Source organism: Lycorma delicatula, chromosome 7 (assembly GCF_047948215.1).
Source record: "Lycorma delicatula isolate Av1 chromosome 7, ASM4794821v1, whole genome shotgun sequence".
Classification (NCBI taxonomy): domain Eukaryota; kingdom Metazoa; phylum Arthropoda; class Insecta; order Hemiptera; family Fulgoridae; genus Lycorma; species Lycorma delicatula.
In genome coordinates this window covers 25,997,325-26,019,587 of record NC_134461.1, presented here as the reverse complement: position 1 = coordinate 26,019,587, position 22,263 = coordinate 25,997,325, and the positions used below count along the sequence as shown (strand labels likewise).

Genomic DNA, 22,263 nt, shown 5'->3' with positions numbered 1-22,263 from the left:
AAATGTACCAGTAAACATATAATCTGGAACAGACTCAGGTCGATCACTCCTGAGACGTGTAGTTAATTGAAACCCAACCACCAAAGAACACCAGTATCCAGAGTCCAGCATTCAAATCCATATAAAATTAATTGCTTTTATGATAACTTGAACTTCAGAACATTTGACTGAAAATTAGCTGATTTTGCAATGACGAGTTCTACTGTGTAATGTTTAAAAAAAAATAAAATAAAAAATTTAATTTTACATTTTTTGAGATGCTATGTAGTGGCAGAGTAGTAATGTCTCAATCTTTTCATCCAGAAGGTCCTTTATGTGGATCCCAGTTGGCCTTGGCATTTTTCATATTTAATAAGATTTACATTTCATATTATCATACTGTCTTTGTGATGAATTAATTATGCAGAAATCAAAATTCTTCTTTACCTTTCATAATCTCCTAGATATTGTTTTTTAGCATTTCTTGGAATACAAATTTGATTTAAGTTTTTTATTTTTTTAATTGTTTCTTGCCTCTTTTAATTCCCAATTTACTTGAAAAGTTACTGAACCAATTTTTATAAAACTCAAGATTTTTTTACATCTTAACCCAAGTCAAAACTATGCAGTTCTTTACCCAAAAATACTGTTTGATGTTCTTCTTGCTGCAAAGACGTTTTTTGTGTTTTCCTATGTAGGATGGTCTTGAACAAAAAATCTTATTAGAAAAATAGCTAGTCTCATATAATTTGTAAAGTTTTTCTCTAAAACTATTTTAATTCATTGATCAGATGCCTATCCATTGTCTGAGTTGAAGTTGGTCATTTTTTAATGATTTTACACTCTGGAACCAAAACAAAAATTAAAAAAAAAAATTTCATAGCAGGGCCTCTGCTTCTACCTTATCACCAGATTTTTTTTTTTTAGGTAAAATAATTATTAATAGATAGTCAAAAATGTGTTTATTATTTTTTTAATGTTAGATGGGTTCTCTTACCAACAACTGTGAGTATTGACTATCCAAGCGTTTTCGGATTATTCCTCCATCATCAGGGATTACTGATTTATTATGAATATCATAGTTTTGTATATAAATTTTTATAAATGGGAATTAAAGTAAAAATAAATTTTAGAATTTTTAATAACAGTAGATTGATTTTAGAATAACAGTTGATTATCAATAGTTAAAATAAGTCAATGTTAAATGAACAACGTCTTGTCAATAAGATTTTTACAATTGTTACCTTCAGATTATCTAGTAACATAACAGTTGTAAACATCTTCAACTTCAATCAACTTTATATATATATATATATATATATATACTAAAAAAATAAATAAACATGTTTTCAGTTATACGTGAAAAAGCCTCCCAATTTGGAATAAAACATTGATTGTGTCTATTTTTGTGTTATAATATTGTTAAATGGTTGTTAGCCAAACAATTTAAAAATAAAATATTGTCTACACAACCAAGAAGTTTCTTTTATGATTATTAATATACATATATTAATTTCAAATGCATTCTTAATTTATTTATAACGAACCCTAATAAGTACAAAAAAATAACAAAATATTTAGGTGTAATCAAAATTAAGGGGGCCAAATTCGAATTTAATAAGAAAATATTAATTACAGATACTTTTTAATGTTTATAAAGTAATGCGTTCTTCCTACATTCATAACTTATTTGTGCATAGAAAGAAACTGATGTCAATAAGAATTTATGTATAAAAAGCGACCAGAGTAAAAATAACTTTTGAATTTGTGATTTGGCCAATTGAAGGGAGGTTCTTGAAGACGACGACAATAGCAACAATATAGAAATAAATACTAAATGTTTTTCCATGTGTGATTTGGTGAAAAATTGTTGTATTAGACAATAATAATTATATGAAATTACATATTGCTTCTATTATATATTTCAGTTGGTTGTTTAGTTTTAAAGTTATGAATGGCTGAAGTTTTAACTTTTTTTTTATCGTCTATTAAAAAGATGTTTCGTTTAAGTTAATTCATTTTTCAATGGCGTTATCTTTTTATCTTTATTTTAAAAATAATATTCAAAGTGAAGTTCGTTCAAAATATAATAGTATTATGATTTTTAAATATGAGAATTTTTGTGACTTCGTTCAAGTGGTAGCGTGGCCGAGCGGTCTAAGGCGCTGGTTTAAGGCACCAGTCTCTTCGGAGGCGTGGGTTCGAATCCCACCGCTGCCAAGTTTTTTTTTTTAATGAAAATAGTATTTATCTACTCCAAACAATTTTTATTTGATTTTTAAATGAGAGTTGAATCGAGTTGTATTTACAAATTCTGAAATGCACATATGAATCATTTTTATTTTATGCTAATTAAATGTAAATTTATTTGTTTTTATTTAATTATATTCCTTCTTTGCTTTTAATGTAGGTTGTTGATGTTGTTGACTCATTCTTGGTACAATAATTTTTGTATTTAGTACAACGTATTAATGTCACTTTAGGTCAATGAAACCATTGTTTGCTTTCATTTTTATTTTATGTATTAGATATCTTCATATGATTATTTTAAAAAATACGCAATTCAAGGAATTTTTTGGATAGTTATATTAATTCTTTAGTACACTAAGTTTTGCCAAAATTCATGTATTTTTCAAATTGAGTTGGAATTAATTATATGAACCTAAATCTTTATTTTAAAAGTTTGTTTGTAGGCGATGAAAATAATACGTAATTATAGGAGTTACACAAGTTAAAATGTTTGAAGAAATTTAAATACAAAATTTGCGAACTTTGTTTTCCGTGTTTTTAATTTTACTGTACCAAATAAAATTTTCTTACCACTTTTTATTAAATATTAGATACCCACTGTAAAAATTTATGTACATGGTTTATAATAATGTACAACAAACTGGAAATATACAAAATAAAAGGAAATTTTTGGCAGCTAACAAAGTGAATTTAGAGGTCATCTATCATAACGTTTCTTTGAATTTGTTTTTTAATGTATTTTTTCAACTCATTCTTTCGAGATGTTTCATATTTTTTATACTCGTATGTCTATTTATTTGTTGTTGTTTTTTTTGTTTTAAACACGGATGTTTGGATACTTGCATTAATAGAAGTTGTTATTTTATCGGTAACCTTGAGGTTTATAAACGATTACAAGAACAAGGTTTTTGATACTTAGACTTCTAAAAATGTATTGTCTAATTTTTATTATAATTTACTCGTATAAAAAGACCACGCGCAAGCACTGTGAAAGAGAGTGTGAAGCAAAGTTACAAAATGCACTTTATTTAATCTTTATGGGAATAATTATTGCAAAATGTTTTTTTTTTATTTTTTCTGCTGTTTCACCCTTTTGAATTAGTATAAAACTATAATTTTATGTTATCCCATGAGGTTGTTTATTTAGATTAATAAATAAAAATGTTTTACTCCCATTAAATCAGGCTAGAAAAGTATTAATTTAGAATGATTTTTTTTTACCGGGTTAATTCTGGTATTGGTTGATTTGTAATATGTTTACATCTTATGAGTAGTATTGTACTGGATAAGTTTATGTTGTTTCTTTCTATCCCCACATTTGATTATATAAAATGACCTTAATTCCGATTCTGTCATTACTTTTAAGAATATATATAAAATTAACTAATTTTTTATTTTACTGCTTTAACAAATATGTAATATAATACTTAAAATACTAACACATAAAATAGTTTTGTAATTTTATTTAATTAAAAAAACTTTCGGTTTTTAGAGTTTATTCTTATATTAGTTGTATTACACTCTGGTAGATAGCGGTAGCGTCAAACTTCTCAAAAGTGTCTTTGCTCAATCGATAGACAACTCTTCACGAGTTCCAGCTTCGTGTTGAAATCATACTTGTCAGGATCTTTTCTGCAGTATGTTTTTCCTTTCTTTTCCACCTAATCTTGGGTGTAGGGAAACCACGAGGATGAGTTGTGGTGCCATTCCCTGAGCGTGAGGCAGACATGAAGATTATTGTTTTAGTCTTTCATGTCATCGAAGATCGTTCGCTTCATCCTTGGTCGAGGATGAAGAGAGGGGAGTGGTGCTCTCTGAGTGGCCATAAAATTTATATATTAAATTTTAATAGATTGTTTATTGAGGTTAAATTTTTACTTTCTTTATAATGTATAATATTGATTTAATTTTTAAAATATAATTATTTTCAAAATTTTATTAAAAATTTAACGGTAATTTAATAATATGTATCTTCAGGAAACAATGAAAATTGTAAGTCATATCCATACTATATTTATGGATAAATTAATTACCCATTATAATAAAATAATACTGGTTAAGCCCAATTCCTGAGTAAATTAATTAAAATAGTCTGTCTACAACAACGCCTGTGTTGGGGTACATTTGTTGCTCAAATATATAGTTGCGACCATGATGAACGTAAAACATTAGGGCACAGTATTCGGCGCGCATGCGTATACGCTCGTCCTAAAATCTCATTTTAGTAAGGGATTTTGGGAAAAAAGTTTTTAAATTATGATAATGATATGAATAAAGGAGCTTAACAATTGAAAATATTATTATAAAAAAACCTTTTTTTGATCTCAGTAAACATAATAAACATTTTATACAAGTCTATTGATGATTCTTAAGAGTATTGAAATTGATTGTTAAATTAGGTAAAATTTAATGAGAATGGAAACCTAAACAAACAAGGGGCACAATATATATACAGATTTTATGAAGTGCAACTGACACAGTCTTCGGGTTCGGTATCGAATCACACCGATAATTTTTTTTTATGCTCATAAAATAATTTTTTACTAATATTATTTTCCATTTATAATGTGAAACTAACTATTTAATGCTGTTAAAATGGAAAATCAACTAAGTGGGAGATAACTTATTTCAAAATTTTATAACTAAAAAGATCTGATATTATTATTTATTTGGTCGACCTTCGGAATTGATGATTTTTTAGTTTAATTAAAAATATTATCGCAAAACAATTTTTGAAAGAAATTGCTTCTAATAATCTAATTTACACGGGAAAATGAGTATTACTTATTTTTTTACGGATACCAAACTGAAATAAAAATAAAAAGATATTGTTGTTATAGTGAAAAATAATTTTATATTCGATGATAAACATATTTTTTTAATGTGTCAAATGAAATGCAAGGGATTTTCTAGGTTAACCATTTTAAACCGCCTGCAATAAAGAGAACAATTTTTTGCATTCAGGTTTTGATATCTTAATCGGTTTTGTTTTACATGACTCATTTTTTACCTGGACAAAGCAGAAAAGAATTTTCTCTCTAAAGACACAATTCTGTTTTAGCTAAAACACGGATAGTTTGTATCTGAATTTTCTCGATTTTATAACTACTCGCTTTTAACAACAGTGTTATTTTTTTGATACAAATGTAAAATATGCCGTCGTGTTATTTCCCCAATTGTTTGAGCAGAACTAATTCGCCAGCGAAAAAAGAACGTGAAATATTTTCCGTTCCCAGAGAATGAAGCATTACAAAGTGTGTGGCTACAAAAATGCGGAAAATCACGTGATAATATAAAAATTGAACATGGTAAGTTCAAAAGTGTGTTTTTTATCTGAATTTAAATTTTTATGAAATAAATATGATTAAATTTCGAATTCAAATGCCTGTATGGGAAAAATGAAAAGAATATATTACTGGCTAATCGATCAATGGAATGACATTTTCTCTGAACTTATTGACTTCATCTTCAATTATTATTAAATTTTAAGTTCTAAAATTAATTAATCTAATAAATTATATGATTTTATACAAATTAAATGTTTGCATAGATGAATTGTCCCCTTCCCCCTTGATAATTCTGTCTTTAATCACATTGATGCCTTGCTTCTGTATGTGCGCCAACCGCATAAATGAATTTAAACATCATGGCTGGAAAAGGATTTTGGGACGAGCCACTGCGCAACACTGGGTGTGCGACACCTTGTTACTTTCATCATGGTTGAGACATGCTCATTGATTATATGCAGCCGCAGCCCATTTACCAAAATTGTCAATTTCGAGGAGAAACGAATTTGTGATAATATTTTTTTAATGTTCCATAATTATACATGTAAAAAAAGTTTTAGAAACACAAATAATTCAGCTAGAAATTTTATAGCCATTGGGAACAGTGACCATTATTTTTTATTAATAAAATGAAAGAAAGGGATGGGAGATTAAAAATTAATTTTTATCAAAATAAAAAAGAGGGAGAGATTTTTTTAGTTCTTTCAGAGTAAATTCAGTTTGATAGAAATTTATGAACTGAATTAAATTCAATTTAGATTTTTGTTTTTATATGTAACTAATTTTAATAAACTTGGGAAATAGAAAATATTATTGTCAATATTTTAAATAGATTCTGTGCTTATGTATTGAACTTATTTATAATGTATAATATTTAGTCATTATACGAATAGAAATATTAGTTATGAAAACAACTTTACCTTCATGTTCTGTTATAAATTTATTAATTGCATGTAAAACAAACATTTATCTATATATTTCTGTATCTATATTTGTAGAAGGAAAAAATTGTGTAGGCAGGCCACGTTTGGAATATATAATATGGAATTTGTAATATGTAAATTGTTAGGGATAAAGGATGTAAAGGGTATACCGAAATGAAACAACTAGCACTAGATAGGGAATCTTGGAGAGCTGCATCAAACCAGTCAAATGACTGAAGACAAAAAAAATCTATATTTGTGTTTTTATTCCTTATAAGTGTACATAGAATCTTTCAGTTCAAAACCATATTCTTTTAAATGGTTTTTGTTCTGAAAAATATGATAATATTTCCAGTGTATCTCACTGGAGCACCCACAGTAATTTATGTAAGCCTTCATAAGTTTTACCTATGTCTTGATATGTACATTTTACAAATTTTTATGTTTACTGCTGAAATACCTTTCCTGCTGCTTTAGTTTTAAATCATATTTCTCTTTATATATAACTGCTGTTTAAATAATTTTTTTTTTTTTAGTGGAAGCGGTAGTGGTAAAGAAGATGAAATGCCAAGCAGTAGTTATTCAGAACATAGTTTATCAAGTATAGCATCACATGATGAATGTTTCAGATCAAGGAAACATGCAGAGACTAGTCTTAGCCATATGGAAACATATTTGCTCAAACAGCAATTAACAGATGTTGTACTTATAGCAGGTAATTTATCGTACTTTAAAATTATTTAATTTTGCATTCCAGATATCCTCATTTATTAAGTGAGAATAAATTTTTGTTTTCATGGTCTTCAAAATGATACTCCTATAGAATTTGTTTGTTCATTTTAAATTTCAAAGAATGCAGTTGTTGTTTTTTTTTAGATAGTGTTATATATTAGGTATTGCAGTATCTTTTTACTTTTCAGGCAGTTGCTAGAAAATTGCAGCTGCAGCAACATAGCTAGAAAGGGAAGTTGTAGCTAAAATTTAGATTATCAAGGTTTTTCAAAATCTTTCTTTTTTTCAAAATTGTGAGTACTGCTATGTCCTCTGCCTGATTGGGTAAAAAATCAGCTAAACCTAGATGTGTATAAAAATTTCAATGTTTGAGAGTTTTCGAGAAATGAGGCAAAAACTACTTAGAATTAGTGTTGAATATTCTCCATTCCTAAATCCAATTGAAACTTTGTAATTTTAAGAAAATAATATGTGCTTTCATCATTCCAAAGCTCAATTTTTTTACGACTGTACAAAAATTAAAAATGGCAAAAACTAAAGGGATATTGAAACATTGACATTTGCAAAGTCCCTTACACCCAAAATTTTTACTTACTGCTATACTTTTACTTTATAGCTATGCTGCTGTTACAGCAGTAGAGCTATAGACAAGAAAGTAAAGATATAGATTATTGGAAACATCATATACTGGTAACAAAAAATGGACACAGTTGTTCATCACAACATTCCTAAAGAACCAAGAAAAATTTCACTGTGGTGCAATCACAATGTTGAAAAAAGTGAAAGGACACTTTTAAGTGGCCAGGTTGTTGATAAAGATAGAAAAACCTTTTTAACTTTTTATTGTTCTCTACAAACACGAGAAGGAAAGAAATCACAAATTAAAATGCTTGTAATTAAATTCTTTTCTCACTTAGAATTACACAGGGCTGCAATAGTGAAATTGTTTGGAATCTGTCTAATGATGTCAATAGATTTTTTGGCTCTGAAAGTGGTAAAAATATTTTAAAAATTCCATCACATAAGGTTTTTTTCATAATTTGTCGTTTTTTGTTCTATTTATGGATTTTACCCTATTATAAAGGATCATTGTTAAAACAAACATACATAATTTTTTTATACATGAAAATGCAAGAAGTTTATATTCTGAATAAAAGTTTAATGGATTTATGATAAAAATGTTAAAGATGTAATAAATCTAATTATAACAGTACATATTTTACTGTACTTTGGTGTTACTACATGTCTGTTCATTTTCCTGTTACTTGTATCTGCCACCTCATCACCCTATCCACTATTCTAAAAAAAAATTAACAGTACCTTTTCTACAACTATGTTGTGCATTTGTGTTATTGGTTTGTGAAAACTTCATTCATTTAACTTATAATTTTGTTAATAATTTTTTTTTAATATGAGAATATCATTTTTTATTTATAAAAAAGTATATATTACAAGTAATTTTGTTTAACTTCTATTTTAAAAGTTTTTTTTAATTTCCAATGGCATCAAGAGACTCTGTCAGTGCGCTTAACTTTTTTTCCTATATTTATGGAAACTACTGACAAAAACAGCAAAGAAATATAGAATTCGTAAAAAAGTACATTTTGCATATTTTGGTGTGAAATTAGGAAACCAAGACTTGGGTCCTCATAAGCTTTGTTCAGTGTTAACCAAACGATTAACTTTTACAAAAAGTAACTAAACAATTTTTAAAGGTTACTTTCTTTTTAGACAAATTCATGTACAGCATTGACTCTTTTCTTGGAAATCCATAGCTTATACTATTATTCACATGTTGCCATGAACCATAAAAAAGTGTCAGTTCTACTCACTTACTGCCTTTTTAACAGAAACTAAGTTTTCTGTTATCAGAACCCAGTGTTCTGTTAGTGATGCTTCATAATGGATTTATTTAGAAATAACACTGTGTTTGCTGTATCATTCTAGGTTGTTAATTTTTAATCAGCAAGTATGTAAGTGAAATTATGCTTATGGTGGTTTTCTGATTAAAAAAATGAAGTTATCTTGAAGAATCATGTTTTCATGAAATTTTGTTTCAGATCAGACAAGACATTAAGAAACTCTGAAGATGTTGTTAGAAACGTATGTGAATGTTTGACCCATATCTAGTATTCTAATTTGTATCTAAGGTTCAAATCGAGAATACCAAAGTCACTCAGATGAAAATGCGATGTTGTGACCACTTTTATCTGAATGGTTTTGTTCATTATGAGTATATCCCACTCAGACATAACATCAGTTAAGTTTTTTTTTAGAATATAATATATGAAGATTGCATTCAGAAAGAAGTCTGAAGTGTAGATTTACAAAACATAGATGTTACCTTTACGACAATTTACCTGTGCATTCAAGAGTTTTGGTACAGCATAACTCAATTTTTGTTCCTTTTATGTCTGCTCCTCTATTTTCCTGATTTTACAGCTCTAAACATCTTTCAGTTTCTCCAGGTGAAAGTGTACTATCTGGCCAATAGAAGAGATCAAGAAATTTTGCTACAGGATCACAGGTTATTTCACCAAATATCAGAATGCATTCAGAAAACATTGAACAGTGAGAATTTCAGCGGAGGACACTTCAGCAAAGGGGATAAATTTAATTAACTTTTACAAAAAGTAAATGAAATCATTTTCAATAGGTGTAGTTTCTTTCTGGTTCAGCAACAACTCATGTACAGCATTGAATCGTAAAGGTCAATTATACTCACATACTGCCTTCTTACCAGAAACCAAGAAATGCTTTCCTAAGGGGCTTGAAAATCATTCTTCTTGTTCAATAGGACTACACCAAGAATAATTAATTTATAAATATTTTAAACTTGAATAGTTTAGTATGAAAAAAATGAATGTAGAATTGCATCTTAACCGAAAAAGAAGAAAAATTGCAATCTTTTAAACATGCTACATGTATACATATTTCATTTGTTAACAGGTAATCGCAGAGTACCTGCACACAGATTAGTATTATGTGCTGGTTCAGAGTACTTTAGTGCAATGTTTACTAGTGATCTCAGAGAAGCTACTCAGAATGAGGTTGTTCTTCATAATGTTGATGGAGATGCATTGTGGTCTTTAGTCCATTATTGTTATACAGGTTAGTATGTTACTATTTTTATGTTTCATTTTTAATATAATATATTTATTTCACTTAAAATTTTATTATGATTAACTTTTGTTATGGAAAGAAATGTTAACTGAGTTAAAACGTCAGCCTTCATGGCACAAGTGGTAGTGTTTCAGCCTTTCATCTGGAGGTCCTGACTTTGAATCCCGGTCAGGCATGGCATTTTCACATGCTACAAAAATCGTCTTTTTTTCAAGTTAGGCTGCTTTGCTTTCTATCAACCAAGCTTCCATTTTTCTCAGTCTGCCAGTAATTCTGTTAGAGGTCTCTTTATTCAGTGCTTAAAAATCTTCCATCAGGGTCTAGGACATCCTTTCTAGACTCTGCTTCTTTGGAGCAGTCCGCAGCTTCACATCTTCTATGGCCATCTTGTGTTTGTTTACAAATACCTCTTATGCACGTACCAGTTCAATTTCTTGCCTTCTTAGCATGTCAGTGATGTGTTGAAATACCCATCTTCTTTGTAATGCTTCGTTTCTAATCAGTTTATATCTTCATTTAAAAAAATAAACCACTTCCACTGCTTTCAACATATTCTCATTTCTCATGGGTATATTTCACACTTTACCACCATATGATGCAGTTCTTTCCTCAGTAGTTTTACGTGTATGAGTAAAACTACTGAGTAAAACTACTGTAAAACGTGTATGAGTTTTACATTATATTTGCATCCCTTTATGGATGGATTATCCATTATGGATAATAAAATATTCAGGTTTTTAAGTTTATCTAAAATCCCCAGTTTCTGTATTAATCATTTAACTATCTCAGCCGTAATATGAAACATGTTAGGAAAGAAATAGGGTCAGATTTTAATTGATTTTTATATTTGTGGTTGAATGGTGTGATTGAACTATTTTGATGAATGGTTTTTCTATATAAATATATATATGTGTTTTATTTATATTTTTTTAAGTCAGAAAAATTACCAAAAGAGAGACCAAGAAAAACGGCATGATGACTGTCAACCAAGTAATCTAAAACTGAATGATTTTTATCATTCATATACTTTATATATACTATAATGCTTATTAGTAATGTAGATTCCTGTTTCATATGTCAGCGATATTTATCTGCCCTGAGGCAAGTTCTTTGCATTATAACCATCTCCTGTGTTTTATTTAGAACTAAATTATAATATTATTTTTCAACTGTTAATAATTTTTGCTGTCTATAAACCTGAAGAGAGAGACACCCAATGTCACGACACAGCTCATGTTGTGCAACCTGAAAAAAGTTAAAAACTATGTGCCTGAAAATTAGCCCAACCCTCTTTACCGATCGATCTATGAAAACATAATTTTTATTATTTTTCTCACTTCTGTCTATCACTGTATTAATTAAACTTTTTTTTAACTCCTTGTATGAATTAAAAGAAGTATTGTGATCATAAAAATTTTGGTTTTCAGATTTTAATGGAAATATCCATTTTGACTAGTTTCGGCATGACATATGTATGTATCTTGCATAACTCAAAAATGATTAGCCATAGAGTGTTGAAATTTTGTATTTCAGATTGTTGTAACATCTAGTAGTACAACTCCCGTTTTGATTGCAATCGACTGGACCAAAAATGTCCAAAAAAAGCCCAAAGTCCACAAAATTTGGATTTTGGACTTTTTCTTTACTGCAGTGAAGCTACCCCAAAATCCAACTTCATTAATTAATTAATTAATTAATTATGTTATTAATTAATTAATTAATTAATAAAAAAGGAAAGGATCAAATTAACAAATTAAAACGAACTTACCATAATAAGCCCTCATTGAGAGCTTTTCAACAATATATCATAGTATAAGTGGTACTTATTTTCATTGGTTCCAGAGTTATAGTCCAATAAAATTTTAATTAATGAAATATTTGGATCTTATAAGGGGAAAGCACATTAGCAAGAATCCGACTTCATTTCCCTTTTTTTTTTAATTTTTTTTTTAATTTGTGTTTGTAAAAAAAATTAACAGTAAATAATAATTCAATAACAAAAAAAAAATATGAAAAAAATGTAATTATAATAACAATAGTAACTAACAATAATAAATGTAATTTTATAGATGTACACGGAAGTCATGTAGTGTCCACAACAGATTTTTACTATTTGTAACATTCTCAACAAATGAACAGTTCTTTATTGAATTCAATATGTATATTTGTGAACACCTTCTGTGTCAGGTTTTGATTTTTGATTGAGATTAAGCATCATTAGATTACAAAAATACACAAATGGTCACAATCGGTCTTCAGGTTCACTTCAAAATGGCCACCAAAATTAAAATTTTCTAATTATTAAACAATAACAGTATAAGCTATCAAATTGGTTCAAATGCAATAATGTAAGATTTATTAAAATATATAAATATCAATTTTTTTAAATCAAGTGTAAGACCTCAAAATGGTGGTAAAACTTTAATTTTACTTGTACTTTTTAACTTTTTAATTTTTTTTATTTATGAATTAATAATTGAGAGAACAGTAATAATAATATTAAGAAAGTCTGTTCATGAAAGTCTTACTAGATTTTTCATTGATTACTGGTTTCAGATTGTATCTTTGTTATTTATCCATTAATTTCAGTGATTTTTGAAATGTGTTCATGATTTATTTAACTCAAATAATTTATTTGAAAGTACAACAAAAAATAGACGATTTTATATACCTTTTTTTAAAAAATGTTATTGCTTAGAACTGCATAATAATAAAACCATTTATCATAAAAATCTATATATTCATGAAAAGCAGTTTTATTCTTATGGGTACAAATTTTTCATAAATTTATTTCTAAAATAAAAGATTTATGTTTATTTATTTTTTGGTTTAATGAAATTAAACAAAAGCTTTGAAGCTTTTACATAGACTATGGAAATGGAATTTTTTGTAGCATATGAAAAATACCATGCATGACCGGGATTTGGACCCAGACCTCTGGATGAAAGGCCAAGATGCTGTCACTCTGCCTCGGAAATCGGCAAGTTACTTTCACCAAGTTATTACTTCAAAAATGTTTATTATTCTTGAAAACTGATCTGTAATTTATCCTTGCCTCAGCTAAAATTTATAATGTAATTTGTCCCATTTAAAGAATAGTGGAAATAAGACAAGGTCAAAAAATATTTTACCGATTTCCTTTTTTCTGCATGTTCATAAAAACAGATATTGGTATTTTAAGAACAATCTCTAAATACCCGATAAACAGTACATTTGCTATGTACTGTTACATGTGTATTGTCTTTCATGTTGCCAATTGGTGAAAGTTTTTTTGTTATAATAGTAGCACAACAGTACATGACTTCAAATTATTCAATTTTATAATCAATTTCCGGACTTGATTGCTTTTTTTAGTACACATGTGTACTTGATGTAAAGTCAGACAGATAGAAGTGAGGAGACGGCATAAACTATGTTTTGCTGCATATCACTTTATTTAAGATTATTGATCAGTTCCACATATGTAGTAACTTTACAAATAGGGGAAAAAATTGCAGATTCTAAAACTGAAAGATGTTTTTCTTGGGAAAAAAGTTGAAACTGTTAACTTGACAATTTGAATGATAGATGAAGTGCAGAATATGGATGGTCTTAAAACTTGAGGAAGAAAATGAATTACTGTAAACCAGCTGTGTTCAAATGTAACAAAGAATTATTATTTATACTTTAAATAGTATCAGTATGATATTATTATTTTTTTATATTTAGAAATTTTTCTTACTCAGCTTGGTATTAATTTATTTGTATTTTTTAGGTCGCATTGAACTGAGAGAAGAAACTGTAGAAACATTGTTAAGCACTGCTTGCCTTCTTCAGTTACAAGAAGTAGTCAGTGCTTGTTGTGCATTCCTTAAAAAGCAGTTGCATCCATCTAATTGTATCGGCATAAGTTTATTCGCTGAAACATTAGGTTGTATGGGTTTACATAACGCTGCACACTCTTATATAATGGTAAAATTCTATTTAATTGTATTAATTATTATTGTGTAATTTTAACACTTTTTCATACCAGTTTGATATATATATATATATATATATATATACTAAAACTAAAAACAGTGCCACACATCAACTTCCTTAAGCTATCTAAATTTACTTTTGCCATAACTTTATTTTGTATATATTAAAAGAAATTGGCTTTTTTTTCCAGTCAGTGTGTTTTTATGATTTGCTTATTTTTAATATCTTAAGAAAAGGAGGATATTCTCAACTTTTGTCATTTATATTTATTTTATGTATACTTAAGCCTTTTATTCTTAAATAATAGACTGCTTTGATGATTCTTTTTTTATTCTGTAGAGGAAGATTCTCAGGTGGTAGTCCCATTGTAAGTTTTTCACATCATTTAGACGGGAAATTTTTTTATGTAAAATTACATCATCTATATGGATATTTTTTAAGATCTTAAAATCTTTTTGTTGTCGTCATTCTTTAGTATGGGTTTTTATAAGCATAATCATATATTATGCTATGTCTTATGCTCTTTTTTTTTTATTATGCTCTTTGATGTCTTATATAATGATTTGATGTCTTTCTAATAATATATATTTTCACTTGAAAATTCAAAAAAATTAGTAATAACTAGAAAAATTAGGATAGAAGTAGTATATATTCTCGTATTCTGTAGTCTTAAGTCATATCTAGTGATAAATTCTTTAAATTGTTCTGTGTATTCCTTTTCTTAGTTTTAATAAAATATGGATCTTGTGACTAGATTTTATTTTTATTTTTCATTCAGGTAACATTGTTTTGCATGCATATTCATATCCTAAATAAGAATATTAATAAAAAAATGCGACATAAAATCAATTCATAACACGTAGAAAAAGCACTAAAAATTAGAAAAACAGCAATATTTTTTTTTATTACACTTTAAGTTTTTACTTTTATAAATTAGTGCCAGTCAGAATTAGAAACTCTAGAAGTAATTTTTAATTTTCCACTGATTTCCATTAGTCAAAATTTAAAGAAAAATTATGAATTATAACTAATTCTTAGTTCATCTTTTAAAGTAAATTTATACTGTTAATTTATTGTTTTTTAACTGTATTTAATTTATACTGATTCTAAAGGAAATTATTTAAATAATTTTTTTAATTTTATTTTTCATTCAAAATATTACAATTAACAAACAAATTGATTAACAATTACAGCAATTTTTTTTAATCCATATATTTCTAAAAGTAAAAACATTTTTTTGAAATAATTTATATAAACTTTGGAGTATAAACATCTTATTTCAATAGATATATAAATTGGTTTATTTTTATGATAAAAATGAGTAATATTTTACTTGAGTTCTGACACCTGCAACTTTAAATTCACTATTTTTAGAAAACAACTTTTCTATTTTAAGATCAAAAACCATTAAAATGTTTTAAATCATTAGTTGTTAACATATTTAGCAAAAGAAATTAGGTACAGTTTTTCTTATCTAAAATTAAAAGAAATAAACATTAGTCACAGTATTACAATTGAAAAAAGTTTTAAAAAAATAGTGACAATAATTCATATTTTAAAATAATGAAAACAAATAAATATTATCTCAGGTTATATATATGGAACATCAGTTTAGAAATTTAATTAAATGTCTACTATTTAATTAGAAAAAAAATTTTCTGCTGGTAATGGTTTATACATAGTCCACAATGTTTTTTTTTTTTCAAGAATATTAAATGTTGATTCCTTAAGTGGCAAATAATATAATTATTTAGTTTTAGTGATTTTTTTGTGGTACATCATCACTTTTAACCTCATACTTATTAATAATTCTCTCGTATAGATTTTTGTAAATTTCTGTATATACAGGTCATCGAAAAAGGTTACAGCAATTAAAAAAATCATATCTCTGAAACTACTAGGTATAATCAAAGGAGTATTTTTATTAAAAATTCACCAACTCAAAAAGATTTTTACACACATTAGAATGTTTCAATATGAGCTCTGTTGGTCACTTTGCAAACATCCAGTTGATTGTCGGCTATTTCTGAGATTGTCTGAGTTTCTGAGATACAATTTTTTTAAATTGCTGCAACCTTTTTTGATGACCCTGTATTGTAACTAAAAACAGTGATAATTGTTAATTTGATTGAAAAATTGATTTTTATTAAAAATATTGAAAGTTTAAGATTCTAAACCCTCTTTAGTTTTTCACACTTATTTTTTTGTGATTTAATAATTTTAATCAGTAATATATACTAAACTTAAAATGTACCTCTATCACCAATCTAGTTAGTGTTGTTTTGGACAGTGATGTATCTGCTGTTTGATTGACTATTATGTTAATGTAATCTGTCACCTTTACTTATTTTTTGTCAGGATCATTTCATGAAAGTAATTCGTAATCAAGAATTCTTATTATTATCATTAGAAGAAGTCACCAAATTACTTGCATCAGATGATTTAAATGTTCCTTCTGAGGAGGCTATGTTCAGTGTAAGTTTTAATTACTTAATATTAGCAAATAAAGATTATTTAATTTATTATATTGTCAGATATAAATTATTATCTAGACATCTATTTTCCATTAAGTAAATAGATTATATTTTTTGAATGATGTATAGTAATTGATTATATATAGATCGTATCAGTTGAAGGGGTACTACCCCTTAGATTAAAGAACTGTTCCAGCATTTGCCTGGAATGATAAGGGAAAACTTTACACAATTATTTATGTGCATGAAAAAATGAAAGTAGTTAGGCCCATATTAATATATAACATAATAAATAATGAAATAACAATAGAAAAAATACACAAAGGTTCTAAATAAATAAAATAAGTGCGAATAAATAACAATATGAAAGACATTAATGGAAATTATTTGAGTACATACTTAAACTCGTGCAGAAAATTCAGGAGTTTTTTAATCATCAGAATTTGTTATAAGAGGCAATAAAACTGTTATAAGGTTCTTTTTTAAATGCTGAAGAGTTCTCAAAAATGGTCCATTTTTCTAGTTTTATGCAGGTAGGTTTTCTTTCAACTCAACTTCAACATATGTTTTCAATAAAAAATGAATAAATATCTTTTAAGTTACCGAACTATTTGACACTGAAGTACTGATTAATGGATCACCTTCTTCAAATGTTAATTTATTAAAAAATAAAAACTGCTTTGCAAGTAACAAAGACATTACAGAACTTTTCCAGCATTACAAAAAACTTAAACTCCATCCCACTGATAAATTGGAAGTTTTTTTACTCATATGATTGAATTTGTTTTTATGATTTAATTTTCTCTTATCAAGAAAAATAATTGTAAAATGTTCTAGATTGATTTATTATTGTAGTAAAAGTTTATAAATATTTACATAATTCAGTGTATACTAAAATGTAGTTTAATGCTTCAAATGGTTATATTTTAAACAAAAGTTATTCAAATAATTCTATGATAAGGTTTGTAAACTACTCCTATACTTATAATCTCGCAATCAGAAAAAAAATAATGAAAAGAAATAATAAAAATGATAATTTGAAATGATAAAAACATAGAAAAATTTATAACATTTAAGTTTTCAATAGTAAGTGTGTTTTTTTTAACTAAGAAAAATGCTTCAATTGAAATTATTTTAAGCGTTTACTTCCTCTAACATATAGCATAACTCTAATTATCTTCCTCCACTCTCTTGTCTGCTTTTTTTTTTAAATAACATTTTATCCATTCTCCAGTATGCAAACTGTCTAAGTTAAACCATTTCTGAGATATAAAACTAATATATATATATATATATATAGTGTGTATATGTAGGTATGTATTGTACTCTCATATCCATAATTACAATATTCTGAATTAAAATTTTGGTATTATGGTATTAAAGTACATCAAAATGTTGAGAAATATAAAAATTTGTGAAGAAATTTAAATGATTTACCTATAACAGCACTTTTTATTATCCCCCTTGTAATATCCAGAAAAGTAAAAATACATTAAAAACATATTGCAATAAATATTTAACATTTTTATAATAGTAATATTTTTTGAAAAAATTGCTGATATAAAGTGCGTGCAAATTATCTGAACAAAGATGTTATTTAATAAAAAAAAAGTTAATCCTTTTGCTTAATCATTCACATATGCTATTTGCCATTGATTCAACAAGTGTATTACACATTTTTTTGATTTTTTTATCATGAAACCATACTAATATTATTGCTTTAATGAGATCAATTTTTGTGGCATAATTCATTTTTGAAAGTATTTTTTTGACTACTGCCCAAAATTTTCAATTAGGTCTAGGGAGTTGCCTGGCCACAGGAGTACTTAAATGTATCATTCTTCAAACGTTTTTGGTAGTATGGCATAACATCTTGTTAGAACACTCCGTTGCCTTGTTGGTATTTGTTTTGAAGTTAAACAGTTTCCTTCAGAAAATATATTCATCACTTTTTAACATACCAGCTGCTGGAAATAGTGAATAGGGGTCTTCAAATATGAAACAACCCAAAAACGTTTTTTTTTGAGGGGGATGTTTAACTGATTTTTGGTTATGAGCCAGTGATGTATTTTCATCTGATGCTTCTCTAACGTATGGAACCCTTTGCCTCTTTGCAAAAAAATGTGTCTCATCAGAAAACATAATGTTTTTCCAGTCTTCTTTAGTCCAGTTAGCATATGCTTTAGCCAACAAAAGCCTTTTCCTGCACATTGCTGGTGTTAAAATCTACTTTTTAGGTGGTTGACGACCTTTCAGTCCAACTGAAAGAAGTCAGCATCTAACAGTTAAAGTTATCATCTAACAGTTAAGTCAGCATCCAACAGTTAACAGTTAGTCACATATAAATATTCCACTCACTGCTAATTCTCAATTTAGGTCTTGGATCACATTTTATCTAGGACCAAATTTAAATTTTGGATCAAATTAACTTTTCTCAATAATAACCAATCCTATGTTGGGGTAGTCTTTCTTTTACAGCCACATTTGCCTTTCCTTTTGAGGTGAAAAGGAACCAGTTTCTTTAAATTATTTTAAAAGAGCATTCACTATTTGTAATCCAACATCTCACTCAGAAGCTATTTGTTGTGTCCTGTTTTGCTCAGAAAGAGAAACAATTTTCGTCTTTCTTGGAGTTATGACCTCTAGACACACAAAGAACAAAATTATGATTTTATGATAAAAAAAGAAATAAACTTTCACAAAACACTATTTATAACATGAAGATTGCTAAATAACCAAAGAACAATAACCTCACATTATACAGATAACTAAAGAATGGGTGTGGTATTATTGTTATAAGAATGAGTGTGTACTATTGTTTTTGTGGATTATTTTCGAAAGATTGAGATGATTCACCAAAATATTTTGTGGTTTGATGTGTCATTCATTATATTGTAATTTTTCTTTACAGGCTCTGATGCTATGGTTGAATTTTGAACTTGAATCACGGAAAAAAGGAATTGGACAACTCTTATCATTAATTAAACTGCCATTATTATCAGCTTCTGTAAGTTTTTAAATAAATATAATTTACTTATTAAAATTTATTTTCATTAATGACCCTCTACTTTTTAAAAAAATTTATATAGATTCATGAGCCCTTTCATATTAATTGCTGTTAAATTGGACGAGTTTTCTGAAATACATTTAAAAAAAGTTATTTTTTTTAAATATTGAGAAATACATGTTCTTCCAGTCATTTGATAAAAACTGATTTTCTATTCTAGTATTCAAATTGTTGGAAATTAAAGTTTTTTTTTTATGTATTTTAATTTATTTTAATAAATAAATAACTAATTCATAATAATAAATATTCATTTATCTAAATGAATAAATTTAATTAAACATGTAATATCTCTGATTCTGTTATTTGATATAACATATCATATTTATATTATATCTTGGTTTTCATTAGGAGGTCCCAGGTTTGAATCCCAGTCAGACATGGCATTTTTCACATGCTAAATAATTCATTATTATCCATTGGTAAGGGTTTGTAAGCCTGTTACTATATAAATAAATTATCAAATTGCAGTCATTAATCTATAATATTTTCATTACCGTTTTTTTATTGTGTATAATTTTCCCAGGGTATGACATTTCAAATTGTTCTTTTTACTTTTATTTCGGCTAACTGTGACCACATATACATTTTCTTATATCCCTCTTCTTCATTCCTGCCAGTACTTTTTAAATCTCTCACTGACCTTTTCCTTGAATTCTTTTGTTACTATTTTTTTTTTTTTTGGTTTTTTTGTTTAGAGCTTCTTCTTATTCGGATTTGTTTTCATTTTTCTTCAATTAATTCCTGATTTTGTAAGTCCAGAAATATCTATTTCTATTTTATTTAAGAATTTCTTAACTGTATAACAATATATGCTTTTAGTTTTTCTTTGTAGATAAAAGAGGATTTTGTTGAAAATCCTATTATCACACATCCATAAAATATAATAATAACACACACATAAAATATAATTTATGAAACTCAATCTCCTCTCATGCATTATATCTTTAAAGTTGTGGTGGAGCAATTTTTGGGGGTAGAGTTCATATATATTAAATATGTGGTTCTTTATAGGACAGAATATTTTCTTTTAAAATCTCTTTTCATTCTTTTGGATTTCCTTTAAAAGGGCCATATTGATCATCGTTATACATTCTGCAGCGTAAAACATTTCTGGATGAATCACTGTATATAAATGCTGTGGTACAGTATGTAATGCATTTATAGTAATAGATTTTCTGTGTATATGTTTTGCATTAGAAAATTGTTCAATCCCATTTTATTGCCTGATTACTTGGGCCATCTGTCTTGATCTCTCCATTATAATAATTATATTTTCTCTAAAGTATTTAAACTGTTTTACTTTTCTACTTTCCCATGCCTGGTTTTTAAAAACGTTGAACAATCCTAGATTTTTGTTATATATTACATTTTGTAGTCATGTTATTTCTGCTGTTGCTTGTTAATACATTATACTTTTTAACTAATTTTCAGAGTTTTAAATTACTGTTTTTCCTTTCTTATAATCTTTATTGAGTATTTTCATGGAGATTCAACTTGAGAAAATTTTTTTTTATAAAGAATAAATCATAATTTTAAATTTGTGGTGTAGGTGCTTGCCATCTCCCAGTCATATAAATTAAAATATCTTTATTTAATAAATTTATTTTTATAATTATTTATTTTTTATTTTAATAACTTATGTCACAGATAATAATTAATGTTGTTGATAAATAATAAATAATTATCTATCACTATAACTTTAGAATTGTATTACATTTTTCATTAAAATAATTCATTCTGAAGAAGTAGATCTCATCAAAAGAATTTTATGAACTTTAGGAAAAGTAGAAAATACTGAAAATTAATTTTATTTAAATAATTATAAGATGTATTTTAATGTTATTCTGCTATTACATTCCCAGATGCAATTTGGAAAGTATATATATCTACTACTTTTAATGATATGGGACTATATTTACTTATGACTTAAACAGAAAACAAAAAACCTTACCTTAGTGTAATTGTTTGAAATCTGTTTTAATTAATTTAAAATAAGTAATATCAAATTCAATGCAGGTGAAAAAAGGTAAAACTTGAGCCTGCAATCTCTTGGTTCAAGTTGATCAAGCCGAGTTCAACGATCATCATTAGCAATAAAGTCAATAATTTATATGGTTGCTTGCCATTTATAAGGTAATCATATTTTTTATATTTGTAGTAGTTGTAATGTAGATGGATGTGGGTACTTGAAAATTGTAAACATGAATTTTTAATTTGTAGTTTATACCACTCAACTGACTCAGCATCAGCAGATTTTTTTATCTGTTTCCTCACTTAAAAAGTGATTTGAAGGGAAAAGATACCAAAAAAGCCAATGTTGTGATGGACAGTATGAGCCGCTGAGAATGATATCTCAAAACGGGTAATAGGAATTTTTTTAACAATTGCATAGATTTAAACGAAGATGTATAGCTGCCAAAAGAAATTACTTTTAAGAAATCATACTCTAAAATTGTGTCGTGTAAGCA

At 27.1% G+C, this 22,263-nt stretch overlaps 1 protein-coding gene and 2 non-coding genes across 3 annotated transcripts in view; all 3 read left to right on the top strand.

Moving 5' to 3' along the window:
• The window catches only part of LOC142327742 (kelch-like protein 5), a 67,160-nt gene that overhangs the window by 27,050 nt on the left and 17,847 nt on the right, over positions 1-22,263 (top strand). The window contains exons 3-7 of the mRNA XM_075371046.1: positions 6,976-7,154; positions 10,121-10,282; positions 14,049-14,245; positions 16,613-16,729; positions 19,640-19,735. Of these exons, the coding sequence (XP_075227161.1) occupies positions 6,976-7,154; positions 10,121-10,282; positions 14,049-14,245; positions 16,613-16,729; positions 19,640-19,735 (751 nt within the window). The remainder of the gene's footprint in view (positions 1-6,975; positions 7,155-10,120; positions 10,283-14,048; positions 14,246-16,612; positions 16,730-19,639; positions 19,736-22,263) is intronic.
• Positions 2,118-2,199, top strand: TRNAL-AAG (transfer RNA leucine (anticodon AAG)). Its single transcript has one exon. It is a non-coding gene; the product is annotated as a tRNA-Leu (tRNA).
• On the top strand, positions 3,837-4,052 carry LOC142328495 (small nucleolar RNA U3). The gene has a single exon (XR_012757290.1). It is a non-coding gene; the product is annotated as a small nucleolar RNA U3 (small nucleolar RNA).